General features: G+C 46.0%; 1 protein-coding gene across 2 annotated transcripts in view; it reads left to right on the top strand.

Annotated features, from left to right (window-relative positions):
- PGAP1 (post-GPI attachment to proteins inositol deacylase 1) overlaps positions 1-15,507 on the top strand; it is a 328,622-nt gene that overhangs the window by 151,931 nt on the left and 161,184 nt on the right. For both annotated transcript variants that reach the window (XM_040357117.1, XM_040357118.1), the window contains 2 exons: positions 7,039-7,085; positions 13,236-13,287. In XM_040357117.1, the coding sequence (XP_040213051.1) occupies positions 7,039-7,085; positions 13,236-13,287 (99 nt within the window). The remainder of the gene's footprint in view (positions 1-7,038; positions 7,086-13,235; positions 13,288-15,507) is intronic.

The raw sequence follows: 15,507 nt of genomic DNA, 5'->3' as shown, positions 1-15,507 counted from the left end.
GGGCAGACTGTTTGTTTTTAGACCTTATCAGTTTGTAATCAACCTTTTTTAAGGTGCAAAGACAGCTCACTTGCTCTTCCACAGTCCATTAGAAAAACAAGTATAGAAAAACTTGACTGCTGACTGGACCACCCCAAACCTCATATTTCCAATACCCTTGAGAATTAAAAAAAAAATAATTGCAACCTGTTATGCCACATCTGCTGCATATCCTGTTGTTTGATCTGAAGGTGTATTGCAAAATGTAAGCAATTTACTATTGACTAAATATTTAAAACATTTACATGTATTTTACAAAGTCGATGATTTGCTTTCCGACACCGATAATACAACGCTGCACATAACCAGGCATTTCCAAGTACACAGAGATGTATTACTCTTACACGATTCTCATAATTTCACACAGTCGCACTTTAAAAAAAATAGGATTTTTGTACTCACCGTAAAATCCATTTCTCTGAGTTCATAGACGGACACAGCCTTCTTTGACATTAGGGTTATGCTTCTTCCTACCAGGAGAGTTTGGGCAGAATTTAACAGCACATAAAGTGTTAAAACCTTTCATTCGTGCCGCTCCTCCCAGGGGGTGTGGCTCCCCCAGGCATAACCCACACCCTGCTCTAGGAGCCTCAGTCCGTAACAAGCAGTACAAACCAAGGAGGGGGTGGGTGCTGTGTCCGTCTATGAACTCAGAGAAATGGATTTTACGGTGAGTACAAAAATCCTATTTTCTCTTCCGTTCATAGATGGACACAGCCTTCTTTGACATTAGGGACGTCCCCAAGCAGTGTCAAAAAAATTAGAGTGGTGGGAAAATAACACAGCAAACCAGGTTACACCCCAAACAAAAACCGGAGTTGCTCAACGGAGAAACTCCAAACATAAACTGCCGCCCGTAACACCTGCGGCTGAAGGAGGCATCAAAAGATGCACACACATCCACCTCGTAAAACTTTGAAAAAAGCGTGGATCGACGACCAGGATGCATCCAGACACCGCTGCAACACAGAGGCATGATGCCGGAAAGCCCAAGAGGCCCCGATCGCCCTGGTCGAATGCGCCATAACCCGAAAGGGGGGCGCAGGCCCCTTTAGGGCATAGGCCTGAAGCACAATCCGTCGGAACCACCTACGAACGGTGGCCGAAGAGACCGCCAGGCCCTCTTGTAGGGCCAGTCACCGACACGAACAGTGAGTCCGACTTCCGGAACGGAACCGTAACATATAAGTACACCCGTAGGGCCCGAACCACATCCAGAGGATGCAAAGTGGCCTCCTCCTGGCATTTCGGCCGAGGACATAAGGATGGAAGAACAATGTCCACCACAATGTGAAAAGCCGAAACGACCTTAGGGAGAAAAAACGTCTGCGGCCGCAGCACCACCTCATCCTCACGGATGACCAAGTAGGGAGCCTTGCAAGACAAGGCCGCCAGTTCAGACAGACACACGTCTGATCGAGGTAATCGCTACCAGAAATAAAATCACCTTTTGTGACAATAAACAAAAAACCTCCCGAATGTCCTCAAAGGGAGCATCCCGAAGCACCGAAAGGACTAAATTCAAGTCCCATGGGGGTAATGGAGGGCGCACCGGAGGGGCCACCTGCCAGACCCCCCGACCCAACGTACGCACCCAGGAGTGCGACGCCAAGGGTCGCTGCAAGAAACAGCCAGAGCGGAAATCTGGCTCCTAACGTACTTAAGGCGGGAGCCCGAACCACTCCCTGCTGTAAAGACAGCAGAACCCTGTACACCACGTATGTACGAGGGTGCCATTTCATCTCCTCACACACAGAGATGTAAGCCTTCCATGTATGAGGAGAAATCCTACGTGAGGTAGACTTCCGTGCACGCAGCACGGTAGAGACCACCGAGCCCAATAGGCCTCGGTCCTTCAGCCCCTGGCTCTCAACAGCCACGCCGCTAAAGCCGGTGGCTGTGAGACAGGGTGGAAGATCGGACCCTGTAACAGAAGATCAACTCCCAGGGGAAGACGATAGGGGGCGTCTGCCACCAGACGCACAAAGTCCGCGTACCAGGAGCGACGCGGCCAATCTGGGGCAATCAGCATTGATAGAATCCCTACAGCTTCCACTCTGCGCAGCAGGCGAGGAAGAAACTTTTAAGGAGGGAAGGTGTAAATTGGGCGATAGTGACCCCAAAGGAGCCACCAACGCGCCTGACGCATCCGCCCACGGGTCCTTAAACCTGGCCACGAACCGTGGCACCTACCGATAGAGACGGGACGCTAAAAGGTCCACGTCTGGAGTGCCCCACTTTCGGCACAGACCCCGAAACACCTGTGGGTGGAGAGACCACTCCCCTTGGCCCAGTGTAGTGCGACTTAGGAGGTCGGCCAGCCAATTCCGTACTCCGGGAATGTACCCGGCTGATAGAGCCGGAACGGACCCTTCGGCCCACCGAAAGGATGTGCGTGACCCTCGTCGCTGCAACAGAACTCCGTGTGCCTCCCTGATGATCAACCTACGCCACGGCCGTGGCGTCATCGGACAGGATCCTGACCTGTCGGCCCTGTGGATCCAGGGACCACCTGGCAAGGCAAAGCTTGATTGCTCGGAGCTCCAGAACGTTGATCAGTAGGCAGGACTCCACCTGAGTCCAGTGCCCCTGGGCTAACTGGGTGCCCCAAGCGCCCCTCCCCAACCGGAGAGGCTGGCATCCATCGTGACCACTGTCCAGTGGCCTGCAGAAAAACGACTTTCCGGCCCGAAGCACCGGAAACGCCAGCCACCACACCAGGGGAGACATGATCAGATGACTCAATTGAATCTGGTAATCCAGAGATGACGGAAGCCAGTCCCATCGCGACAGCAATCCCCTCCGTACCCTGGCGTGGAATGGGACATACGGAACTGCATTCGAAAGAGGCCACCAACGGACCCAGAACCTTCCTGCAGAATCGCAGAGATGACCGCTTCTGGGTCGTCAACTGCTGCACAGCAGATGGCAGAGTCTGAAGTTTTTCCGTTGGGAGAAAAACACTCCCGCCCCTGCGGAATCCAGGACTAGTCCCAGGTATTCCAGTCCCTGAGACGTAATCAACCCTGATTTCAGGACAATCCAGAAACCAACCGGACTCTCAGAGAGCCTGACACATGATAGACACGGCTCCACCAATGCAGAGCTCGAAGAAGCTCGTAGGAGAATGTCGTCCAGACCTCCCATGATAACAACCCCAGCTGTCACAGCCGGGCCAGTATCGGGACGAGCACCTTGGCGAAAACCCGCCGAATGGGAAGGACACCAATTGAAAATGGTCCCCCCCGACCGCAAAGCACAGAGTCTCTGGTGCTTTGAGGATATGCGAACATGCAGGTACACGTTCCATGACATCCAAGGATGCCAGAAAATCCCCCTGATGGAGTGCCGCTATTACCAAGCAAATCGACACCACCTGAAAGTTCGCACCTTGACAAAACAAACGAGGGACTTGAGGCCCAGTATTGACCGGGCCCCATCCTCCGTGGGGACACAAACAGAATGGAGTAAAACCCCTGAGACCGTTCCAACAAGGGAACTGGCACAATCACTCCCCTGACCAGAAGATCCTGGACAGCCCCTGACAGAGCTAACCGGCGAACCGGAGGAGGCCAGAGGCCGGAGGGAAAAAACCTGTTTGGCAGACAAGAGAGAAACTCAATTTTGTACCCCAAGGAAACCACTTTGCAACCCCAACGGTCGGAGAGGAGAGACCTCCACCGAGCCACGAATGTGCGAAGCCAGTCTCCCACCCGAGACATGGGCGGAAGCAGGTATGTCCGCAGACTTGTTAGGCATGCGGAATCAGGTGCACTGCTACCCCGCGGCGGGGATTTAAGCACCATGTAGACCTACCCCCACCGCACAGGGTGGGCGAAAAAGCGCTCGGAGGTAGTCAAGGAGGGTCCTTGCACAGGGCGAGGTCCCTAGCCCTTCCCAGACTGTGGGAACAGCATGCGCTTTCCACCCGTGGCATCCTCAATGATGCCATTCAGGGAAGTCCCAAAAGGACCGTTCACCTTTAAAGGCCATCACCAAGGCCTCCTTAGAGGACTAGTCCGCAGACCAACCCTTCAGCCACACAAGGCGGTGCAGAACCACTGCATAGACGGAAGCCCCGGATCGTATCCATGGCCGCCACGCAGAGAAATTTCTGACCCTGAACCAATTGTTCAGCCAGGTCCCAAGAGGACTCGGAAGCGTCCCCTCTTCCAGCTCCTGCAGCAGGAGCTTCGCCCTTTCAGTCCGGGCCTGACCAGGGCCCTGGCCAGAGCTGGCCTCACCGCCGAACCCACCACCGTGAATAGGGAGCGGGCCACGGCCTCCACTCTCCTATCAGCGGGATCCTGAAATGCAGGAGCCCCTTCCACAGGTAACGTGGTGGCCCTGCTCAGTCTGGACACAGGGGGGTCCACTGGCGGAGGAGGGACCTACTGTTTTTTTTTTATTTATTTTTTTAAAGTCCCCCTCAAGGGGGTAACGGGTTGCAAAGTTTTTTTTTTTGCAAACTCTTTGCGGTGCATCCCATTCCTTGTATAACATATTGTCCAAATAAGGAACACAAGGAAACACTTCAGCAGTGCGTGGCGGTCTGCGGAACCCCAAAAGGTACTGACACGGAGGTGTCTCCGCCACATCCTCAATTTTTAGAGTCTCACGCACCGCAGAAACAAGAGCTCCAACAAATTCTTGCCAGCAACTGACTCTGCAGCAGAGTCATCCTCACTATCCATAGGGGTTAAGCCCGCAGCCTCTGACATAACAGAACCAGAAAAAACAGCGATTCTGTGTCAGACATCCCCAGAAGCAGGCTCAGGGAGGGGGCGCTTTTTACCCCCCATCCGGGCACTAGCTGCTTCAAACCTGGCAAGAAACCCAGGACAGCCAACATAACAGATGTGGCAGGGGAAGGGGCGTTAAGGGTTAACTCAGGCATAGCTGGAGAGGGAGACCTGGCTCAGGTTCCATAGTGTCAGCGCTGAGTCATTCACCCTGCAAGACGGGACAAAAAAAACCCACTGGTCACCTCCTTGCTGCTATTGCAGAGTATGGGGGCCCCTGGTACTCACCACCCCACCCAGCTGCAGAGAGAGCTGAAAGCCTGAGGTGTGCTCTGATGTGCTGGCTGTGATGTGTCTGTCAGTGTTTCACAGCACTAAAACTGTCACAAGAGACCAAGAGATTTCCAAAATGGCTGCCGTCTGAGGTAAAAATCACCTCATAGAACACAGCAGCACCCCCCAACACAGTCCCCCAACAACACACGGGCCCCGGTGGTAATAAAGAAAACCCAGGAGGCCCCCCATTCACAGCCACTACCAGTCAGGGGAAGGAGGGAGAGGAAGGGGAGAGAGGAAAGCAGGGCGGACCCTCAGTCGACCTCCCCAGGGAAAACACCAGCCAGACCACTTACCTGAGTAAGGGGCCACTACTTACCCGTCCTGTGACTACCCGGCTGGAGGTATCCCAGACAGAACCAACGTCCGTAAACGGCATGGCTGTCGGCCAGACACACTGTGACAACGCCATAGAGACCGGTGTGCCCTAGAACCGAAGTTCCCCGGCCGCCCCTGGAGCAACGGGGCCTGTCGTGGACGTCCCAAAGCTGAGCTAAGGGCTGGCACACGCTCGATGGCCGAACATGGGGGGACTACAAGAGTCAAGATCCAGCCTGTCACCCAGTCGGCTATTGATAGAAGAATCACAGGATTCAAAAATGCAGGAACAAAAAAATAAAAGCGAGAAAAATCGCAAGAAAAAAACTCCAGAGTACAGGGACTCCAGAAGTGCCTGACTCCTCTCCTGTCGTTAGGCAGAAAAAGACTGAGGCTCCTAGAGCAGGGTGTGGGTTATGCCTGGGGTAGCCACGCCCCCTGGGAGGAGCGGCACGAAGGAAAGGTTTTAACACTTTAAGTGCTGTTAAATTCTGCCTAAACTCTCCTGGTAGGAAGACGCATAACCCTAATGTCAAAGAAGGCTGTGTCCGTCTATGAACAGAAGAGAAAATAGGAGTATCAGTAAAACTTTAAACTGCATAATTCTAAACTAGGGGTGCAACGGATCAAAAAACTCACGGTTCGGATCGTTCCTCGGATCAGGAGTCACGGATCGGATCATTTTTTGGATCGGCAAAAAAATAATAATCTCCCCCACTGTAATATCCACATGTCCCCCCCCCCCCACCAACTATAGTACCCCCTCGGTGCAGACATCCCCCCTCCCCTCAGTACAGTGACCCCCCCTCCTCTCAGTACAGTAACCCCCCTCCTCTCAGTACAGTGACCCCCCCTCCTCTCAGTACAGTGATCCCCCCTTCTCTCAGTTCAGTGACCCCCCCTTCTCAGTACAGTGACCCCCCCTTCTCTCAGTACAGTGACCCCCCCTTCTCTCAGGACAGTGACCCCCCTTCTCTCAGGACAGTGACCCCCCTTCTCTCAGGACAGTGACCCCCCCTTCTCTCAGGACAGTGACCCCCCTCCTCTCAGTACAGTGACCCCCCCAGCTAGTACCGACAGACACTCCCCGAGCGGTGTGTCCCACGAGTGCGGGCTCCTCCTCTGTGGGTGTAAACAGAGGAGGGCCGCCGCCGGGTGTACCAAGATGGCCGCGGCTCCGGAGCTAGGCCGAAGCCGCGGCCTTTCCTAATGTTACGGCGGCGACTCCGGAGCTAGGCCGAGGCCGCGGCCTTTCCTAGCGTTATGGTCGCGGCTCCGGAGGTAGGCCGAAGCCACGGCCATAACATTAGGAAAGGCTGCGGCTTCGGCCTAGCACCGGAGCCGCCGCCGTAACATTAGGAAAGCCCGCGGCTTCGGCCTAGCTCCGGAGCCGTGGCAATCCGCGGATCACAGTGTGTTCCGATCCGAAGGGGGTGACCCGTTCGGATCACGGATCAACTGTGATCCGTTGCACCCCTATTCTAAACACACGTTATAGGATGCTGCATACAAATAAAAAATAAAAGTACTAAAATGTTTGCTTTCTGCTGCCAAAATTTCAAAAATATAAGCAATTAAACGTGAGTACTTTTTGTTTTTACAGTACACGAACAGTTGGATTTTTGGCTGTATAGAAGGTTCAGCTAAATGGTGAGTTATTCTAGGTTTAATTATATCTTACACTCTGCTCCACTGGTGAACAGTAAAAAAAAAAAATAGTACTTGGCTTTTAATCTACTAACTTTCTTTCATATAAATAAAACTTACATTAACAATGACCTAAAAATGTTATCCACTTCAGCTCACACCCATGTACTCCATATGGACCAGAGCATTTTTTTTACATTTCTGCTATGGTGCCTTGTTGATTCGGCATTGACTTTGTAATTGCTTAAAATAAGGTTCCAATTCTTAAATGTGGTGGCTGCATTAGGGTTTTTTTTTCTCCCCTTTTAACCTGGTGACTCTAACAGTGAGTCTGTTGTTTTTAAACTTCCTTTAATAGACCAAGCTGTCCAGCAAAAGAAGCGGTTAAAGGGTTGAGACAGGCCATATTCCACTGACAGAGGTGCTTACAGTGGTCCGTTTTTATAAAACCGTCATCCCAAAAGGATGAAAACTGTTGCTGTACTTGCTTAACAAGTGTTAGGTGGAGTACAGGTTTCATTTGTTAGTCAAGTCCATCTAAATATGCTAGTCTATCTATCCCTACCCTATTCAAAGACTGACAATGCTGCTGCCAAAAGGTGGCTTTACTTCATCCAGAGTGCAGACATTCTATGACAGGAAGTGTGTTACTGACTGAATCACCAGGTGGAAGAAAGGAAAGGAAATCTAAACAAAAAGCAACGCAGCCACCACATCTAAGGATTGTTATGCTTAAGTATAATTTTTTGTTGTAATTGTACAGGACAGAGTATTTATACACAGTTAAGGGTATGTAAATTCAGGAGATTTGATACTTCAAAGCTTTAGAGGACATGCGCCTTCTCTAAAAACCTACTCCATATTCTCCGAGTCCTCCGTTTTAGACTAGTTTATGAAGGTGGTAGACCTTTTCCCCTTCATGGAGAAATACACCTCTGTCTTCTACTGTCTTTTAATGCCAGCAAAGAAACGGTGTATTTGGATCAGTGCAACCTTGCACCGATCCTTGAGAGCTGCAGAGTGCTATACAGGTTCAGGGCCATGACTCATCGTTATGGAACCCAGTCTCTAAAAACCCCTTTGGTTGCATAGTGCTATACAGGTTCAGGGCCATAACTAATCGCTGTAGAATCCAGTCCCTAAAGACCTCTTTGGGGACAAAGCCTGGACTTTATATACTGTCCAGCATCATGGACAGGTAAGACAGGGTCACCCCATATCTATGACGGTTGTTGTAAGAACTCAACCCACAAACCTTAGTCTCCGGTGGCTGAACAGGTTTTACATCACAGCACTGGTCACGCACTTTGCCACAACTTCCTCCTAGAGCCCAAATAAAGTACCCAGGTGCTTCTTCTTATCCTTTTGCCATACGGATTCATTACAGGACGGTCTTCTGGGCTTGCTTCTCATATACTCCGCACCCAATTCTGTGAGTAACCAAAGGGAATAACCTCACTTGTAGCTATGGCAGAGTCCAGGTGAAAGGGAGCCAATGCAGATTCATAGGTGAACATTCATTCTCCCAAAGGCCCTGCACATCACTCCACCTCAAGGTGATGTATCCTTAGAACTGGCTCCTGCTCCAGTGCATCAGTTTCTGCTTCCAATTTGAACTTTATTTCAATCACCTAACAAGGGGCCTATTTGACTAAAGCAGAATTATCTGCATTTATATGTCACATTTCCTTGGACAGATTAGTGTTACTACAGCCATGCTTCATCCAGGGCTCAAACAGGCAGTGCCACTTCTCATACTCCTGCTTCTCAACCTGAATCTGATCCTGATTGGGCAGTCAAAGAGGACAGAGAAAAAAAAGGGAACGAAGAGGATATTGAGACTGTATTAGAAAAATCTACTGATGACTTTTATTCCCCCAGATTGTCACTATATTTATGAGGAAGCTTCACACCGTGTGCTTGCTAACATTGAAAATCTCATTACCTCTGTCTGAAAAAGCATTGGTATTGTGCAAACTGACTATCCTCCATCTCACCATGCACTTTTGGGTACAAAAAGACATGAAAAATCCAGCAAAACATTGCGTGTTCGTGAAAGAGTACGCGCAGTCTACAAGAACTGGATCACTTCAGAAATCTTTACTGGGCCGTATGGAGTTGAAAAATTGTTCTCAAAGAAGTGGGCTATTTCTGTGGATGATCTTGCCGCCTCTGTCCGAAACAAACTTCTCACTGTACCTACTGAAGATGAGCCGCCTTTCAAATATTCTGTGGATAGACATTTTGAGACGTTCCTAAAGGCTCTTGCAACTAGCTCTTGCTGTCATTTCAGTATGTCAAACGACAGCCAACTGGACTAGGGTGATAAACAACCAACAGGGCACTGTATTTCAGGATTGTGCTGCTACACAGCAACTACAGCAGTGTTTTTCTCCTCTTGTTTTTTGTGTGGATGCCCCAGAACCTGTAATCGGCCAAATTTCCAGAATGGCTCTAATCTCCATTTACATAGGCAGAATCTTATGGCTGAAAGCTTAGACATCTAAAGCTTTCTTTTGTCCCAGGGAGTTGTTGTGCCAGTATCACAGCAAGACAGGTTCATAGGGTTCTATTTGAATCGGTTTATGGTACCAAAGCCCAAGGAGGGTGTTCTTCCTATGTTCTTCCTATTCTGGAATTAAAATCTCTTAATAGATTCTTTCACATTCCAAACTTTTGCATAGATCCTGCATTGAGAAAAGGGAAATGCATGGCATTGGTGGACATCAAAATGTCTAGTTGCACGTTTCCCTTTTATCCACCTCATCAGTGATTTCTGTGCTTTGCAGTGGCAGACAATCACTTCTGCTTTGTCACACTACCCTTCAGCCTCTCATCTGCTTCCAGAGTTTTTAGCCCCTCTGTTAGTACTCAGAATTTATGGCATCCAGGTCACAAGCTTTCTAGATGTCCACCTTCTGAAGGACTAATCTCCTTTCCAGCTATCCGAAAATGTCCACTGGACAATTTAGTTGATTCAGGACTTCGGCTGGATGATCAATTGGAACAAATTTGCTTTCCGACTTTCCAGGCACTTGTAATACTTGAGTCTGGTCCTGGAAAAATCCCAAGGAAGTCTTTCTCCCCAAAGAGTTCTTTCTCTAAGAGCTTATGCTTGAGAATTGAGATGCAAGAGACATCCCACAATAAGAGTCTCAAAAATATTCCAATTGCACACCTTCCTGGAGAACGGGCAATAAGAAAAGAGGGTGCTGAAGCGATCACCAGCTGGGAACTGGAAAAGCGATCATGTAGATATATTCGCCAGCACACCGAGGATCATTTAGAAAAACGTCCAAAAAATTATTATTGCATAGAAACGATCGCAAAAAAGCAACGTTTCGAAGTCGCACAGGACCTCTTCGTCAAGGCACTCTAAGGGCCCATTCATACCATAGAAACACAGTCCGGATGCATTCCAGATGTTTTTCTGTGTTTTTGACGTGTTCCAGATGCAGTCCAGTGCATTTCCCCCCCCCCTTTTTTTTTCTTTTAAAAAAGGACGTGTTTTCCAGTGTGTTTTTGATGCTTTTTACAGCATTCCAGTACAGTACAGTACAAAATGCAGCATGTTCTACTTCTTCTTTTTTTTTTTTTTTTTTTTACTGCAACTGCAAGCAGTGGTGTGAACCATGCCATTGGAAATCCTATAAGCTACTTTCCATGCGTTTTTGATGCAGAAAAAAATACACTGGCCTGCTTGTGGTAAGAACTGGCTAGCTCCATTTTGTCGACCTAGAAAAAAAGCATGCTTTTTTTTCCCTCGATTTTGCCCATGCTGCTCTCCAGCCAAGCAAGGAATTCCCTTACTTTGTTGGATCAACAATCTAGCCCTGACGGTGGAGAAATCCCTTTCTTTCCTATCATTGGAATGTTATTGCAACTAACACAAGTATCTGAGGTTAGTGAGGGTTGCTTTAAATCACTAAAAGTCCAAGTAACATTTTCACTGGGGGAAACCAAGCTCCCTATACACATATTGGAGCTCAGAGCAGTTTGGTTGACCCGGCAGAACTGGACCACCCTCAGAAGGGACATCCTATCAGGATGCAGTTACAGTGCAGTGGCATACATCAACCATGAAGGGGGCATAGAGAGTCTGACTGCCTTGAAGGAAGCAATCAGAAATCACTGTCCACATTTCAGGAGTGGACAACTGGAAAACAATTACCTTATCCTCCACTGGATCAAGGGGAATAGGCCCTTTTTAATGCGCCCATTCCACCAAATTGCTGGGAGTATCCTGGGCATTTCGAGTCCAAGCCCCTGTAGGCCAGTTGTGTATGCCACCACCTGGTCTTCTGTTCACACTTTTTCAACATTTTACGTGGTGGGCGTCCAGTTTCCGTTTTTGCAGCAGCACTCTGAAGTTGAGGCTTCTGACCCTTGTCTGTGACTGTTGGCACAGTTATGTGTGCCTGATTGTTGCCCACCATTCTCTTTCATTGCTTGGGGATGACCCATGGCTACCTGTGTTTTGTACTGTAATAATGAAATAAAACAAATGCCATATCTTGGAGTACAGGATACAGGCCACCCTCCGTTCCAGTCCTTGGTTTATTCTCCATTGCTTGCTGCGAAACGGAGGACTCGCAGAATTGTGTGGAGTTATAGGGGAGGCACCCAGGATGCATGTGCGATTTTTAAATTTTGCCAGTGTCCTGTCACCTGAAGTTAGGAACCTTTTAAACCATCATGTAGGAATACTCTGCCTGGGCCCTGTACTGTACTCCAAGATTTTGTTTTAAAGTAGAACTAAAGACAAAACTTTTTTAATTTTTATTTTAGTTTTGGATTGAGTGGAGAGGGAAAAAACACTTATCCATTTTCTATTACTGTCTTGGCTATGGGACAGGAAGTGAAAGGAAATCTCAATGGGACATAGGTTGCAAAAAAACAAACAACTCATGAGTAATAATCCTCCCTTGCTCGATCCAAAATTGGGGGGGGGGAAACATTTTTGCCTATAGTTCCACTTTAAGCTCCCAAGTGCAACAAAATTAAATTTTATAAATCATAAACTTAATTTGCCCTCTAGATGCCCTATCAAACGGGTCAATAAAGTCTGGTTGTAAGTTGGAGGCATCCTTCGATGGCTGTTATTCCACTACATATAGCTTGGTGTCGTCTGCAAACACAGAAACTTTACTTTTGCTACCAAACTCTTTATAATTTATTAATGGGTTAAAAAGTAGGGGTTACTACACTGAACCTTGGGGTTCAGCACTAATAACCTTAGACCATTCAGAATTTGAATCTTTGTTATCCACTCTCTGAATACAGTTGTTTAGCCAGTTTTCTATCCATTTACAAATTGCAATTTTTAGGTCTATGAACTTTTAGCTTGCCCATAAGCCATGTACGGGGAACTGTCAAACGCTTTTGCAACGTACAAGAATACTAGATCCACAGCCTCCTTTTTTTGTCTGTTTTTTGTTTACTTATAAAAAGAAAGCAGATTTGTTTGACAACATTTTATCTTCCATGAATCCATGGGAAGTATGGCTAAAAATGTTTTCTAGCAAAAACTCTTGTGGTTTTTTTTTTTTTTCAAATAAACTCTAAGTATCTAGATTATTACCTAAACTAACAGGTATGTACCATATTTACTTGTTAAAGAACTTCATCTGTTTAATATAGACACTCATTGGCCTTGTGCCAATATAGTGGTACTGAGCTAGTCATTAAAGAGTCTCTGTGTTAATGAGTTCTGATCTTTGAGGACACGTGTGTGTGTGTATGCCACCCTTTCACTGGCAAGTTCAAATTGCTTCTGTGTGTGCTATTAAACAGAGGGCTTATCAGTTATTGGAAGGACAGAACTTTTCACTATCCTTTCTTCAAAACTATTTATATTTGTTACAATTCTAGAATGCATCTGCCCATAACGGTTAGATGTCAGTTTTTGGTAGATACTAGAACATTTACATACCTGCCTATTATTGGAATTCCTGTAAAATTCTAACACAGCCTGAACCTACTAACCGATGCTTAAAGATGCTTTTGACGCCCAAAAATAAAATAAAAATAAGAATGAACTAGAGCTGGACATTCAGAGCTTGCTCAAATGATGGTTTTAGTGTTTAGTGGAAAACCCTAGGTTCTGGTACATTGGTACATTTGTGTTCATATTTTTAAAACTTTGATTTTTAGTTTGAAAGTTGAAGACTTGTCATGGAACACAGAATTACTACCTTCAGCAAAGGTAAGGGTAGGTTCCATAAAATGGAACCTACATGCTTTAAATTTAGATATACAGTAAATCTGATGGTAGTAGTTCTAGAGAAAGCATAAAGAAGTGTGTGTGTGTGTGTGTATACACAATATATTTACAAGCCCAGCAATCCTGCATCTTAATACCCAAGTAACATAACAAAATTGGTATTAAAACCAAAAGAACAATCCATTGACAAATGCACTCAGATTTTTTTATGTTGCGCTTTTTGCTATACAGTGTATTTTGCATACAGTGGCATAGGATTTTCACATATTGATACTGTATATGTCGATGGCAGGTTGTTGCACCATAAAATGAGTGCATTTGTTAATGGCTTGTTTTGGTTTTAATTTAAGGTGGTTTTTAATGAAATTTAAACCTTATATCATTTTTATATATAGATTATTATTATTAATCTTTGTTACCTGAAAAATATTTGTGTGCAATAAGACTTTGAGGTGGCGTGTGAAAAGAATTGTTTCAAAAATTACTTTTCCTACAAAGCGCATTTGACCTGAAAATTTAAGTCGGATTAATATATATATATATATATATATATATATATATATATATATATATATATATATATATATATATATATATATATATATATTATGAAAAAGTGAAAAAAATGGTATCTCGTGCCTTTTATATTAAAAAAAGGTTAAATTAAATAAAGCTGCACCCCAAAACTAGTGGAAATACCAATAGTGTATTAGTGCAATGTAAGTAGTGTGAATGTGGAGGCGCTAAAGAGTTACATAAAACATTTTTTTAATTACTGAACCCTATAATTATTGGGGAACGGGCAAATGCCTGTCCTAAAAAATATTTATAGTGAAAGAAGACACTGCACTATATCCAAATGCATTAGTACACATCTACCAAATGTGGCTGGACATCACAATGGTAAAATAAAAATAATAATATAGAACATAAAGTGCATGTGCTAGTAATGAAACAAATCCTAAATCGAATTAAGCAAAGTCCATAAATCAATAATAAAATTGCGATTCGGCACTGCGTCGCTTTAACTGACAAAAGCTCCGTGACCTCGGCCGCGGGACTCGTGGACCCCATCGCCGCTAGAGTCCCGCGATCGGTCCCCGGAGCTGAAGAACGGGTAGAGCCGTGTGTAAACACGGCTTCTCCGTTCTTCACTGTGGCGCTGTCATCGATTGTGTGTTCCCTAATATAGGGACGTACAATCAATGACGTCAGACCTACAGCCACACCCCCCTACACTTGTAAACACACATGAGGTCACACTTAACCCCTTCAGCGCCCCCTTGTGGTTAACTCCCAAACTGCAAATGTAATTTTCATAGTAAACAATGCATTTTAAATGCATTTTTTTGCTGTGAAAATGACAATGGTCCCAAAAATGTGTCAAAATTGTCCGAATTGTCCGCCATAATGTCGCAGTCACGAAAAAAATCGCTGATCGCCGCCATTAGTAGTAAAAAAATATTTTTTTTATAAAAATGCAATAAAACTATCCCCTATTTTGTAAACGCTATAAATTTTGCGCAAACCAATCGATAAATGCTTATTGCGATTTTTTTTACCAAAAATGGGTAGGAGAATACGTATCGGCCTAAACTGAGGAAATTTTTTTTTTATATGTTTTTGGGGGATATTTATTATAGCAAAAAATAAAAAATATTGCATTTTTTTCAAAATTGTCGCTCTATTTTTGTTTATAGCGCAAAAAATAAAAACCGCAGAGGTGATCAAATACCACCAAACGAAAGCTCCATTTGTGGGAAAAAAAGGACGCCAATTTTGTTTGGGAGCCACGTTGCACGACGCAATTGTCAGTTAAAGCGACGCAGTGCCGAATCGCAAAAAGGGGCCTGGTCTTTTACCTGCATTTTGGTCCGGGTCTTAAGTGGTTAAAGGGGTCAAAATCTTGTGGTAAGCTGCCATCCTTTTATTGAGCACATCGGGTGTTATTATACTGATGGTGAAGGTGTTCAAGATTTGTCACTGGATTTGCATCTGCGGATTGTTTTGGAAGTTTATTAAGGATTATACCACTATCCATTTTATTTAGGGCTGCGGAAATTAACGATTAATTCCTCGATGAATCGTTAATTTCTTTGATCGATCAAAATAATTTTGATCGGGACAAATCGCAGATTGAGCTCCGCGGTCTCACCCATAGGAAAGACCACAGCTTCGGCCTAGCTCTGGAGCTGCGGCCAT

Source organism: Rana temporaria, chromosome 6 (genome assembly GCF_905171775.1).
Source record: "Rana temporaria chromosome 6, aRanTem1.1, whole genome shotgun sequence".
NCBI lineage: Eukaryota > Metazoa > Chordata > Amphibia > Anura > Ranidae > Rana > Rana temporaria.
This window is presented reverse-complemented; position numbering and strand designations above follow the sequence as displayed.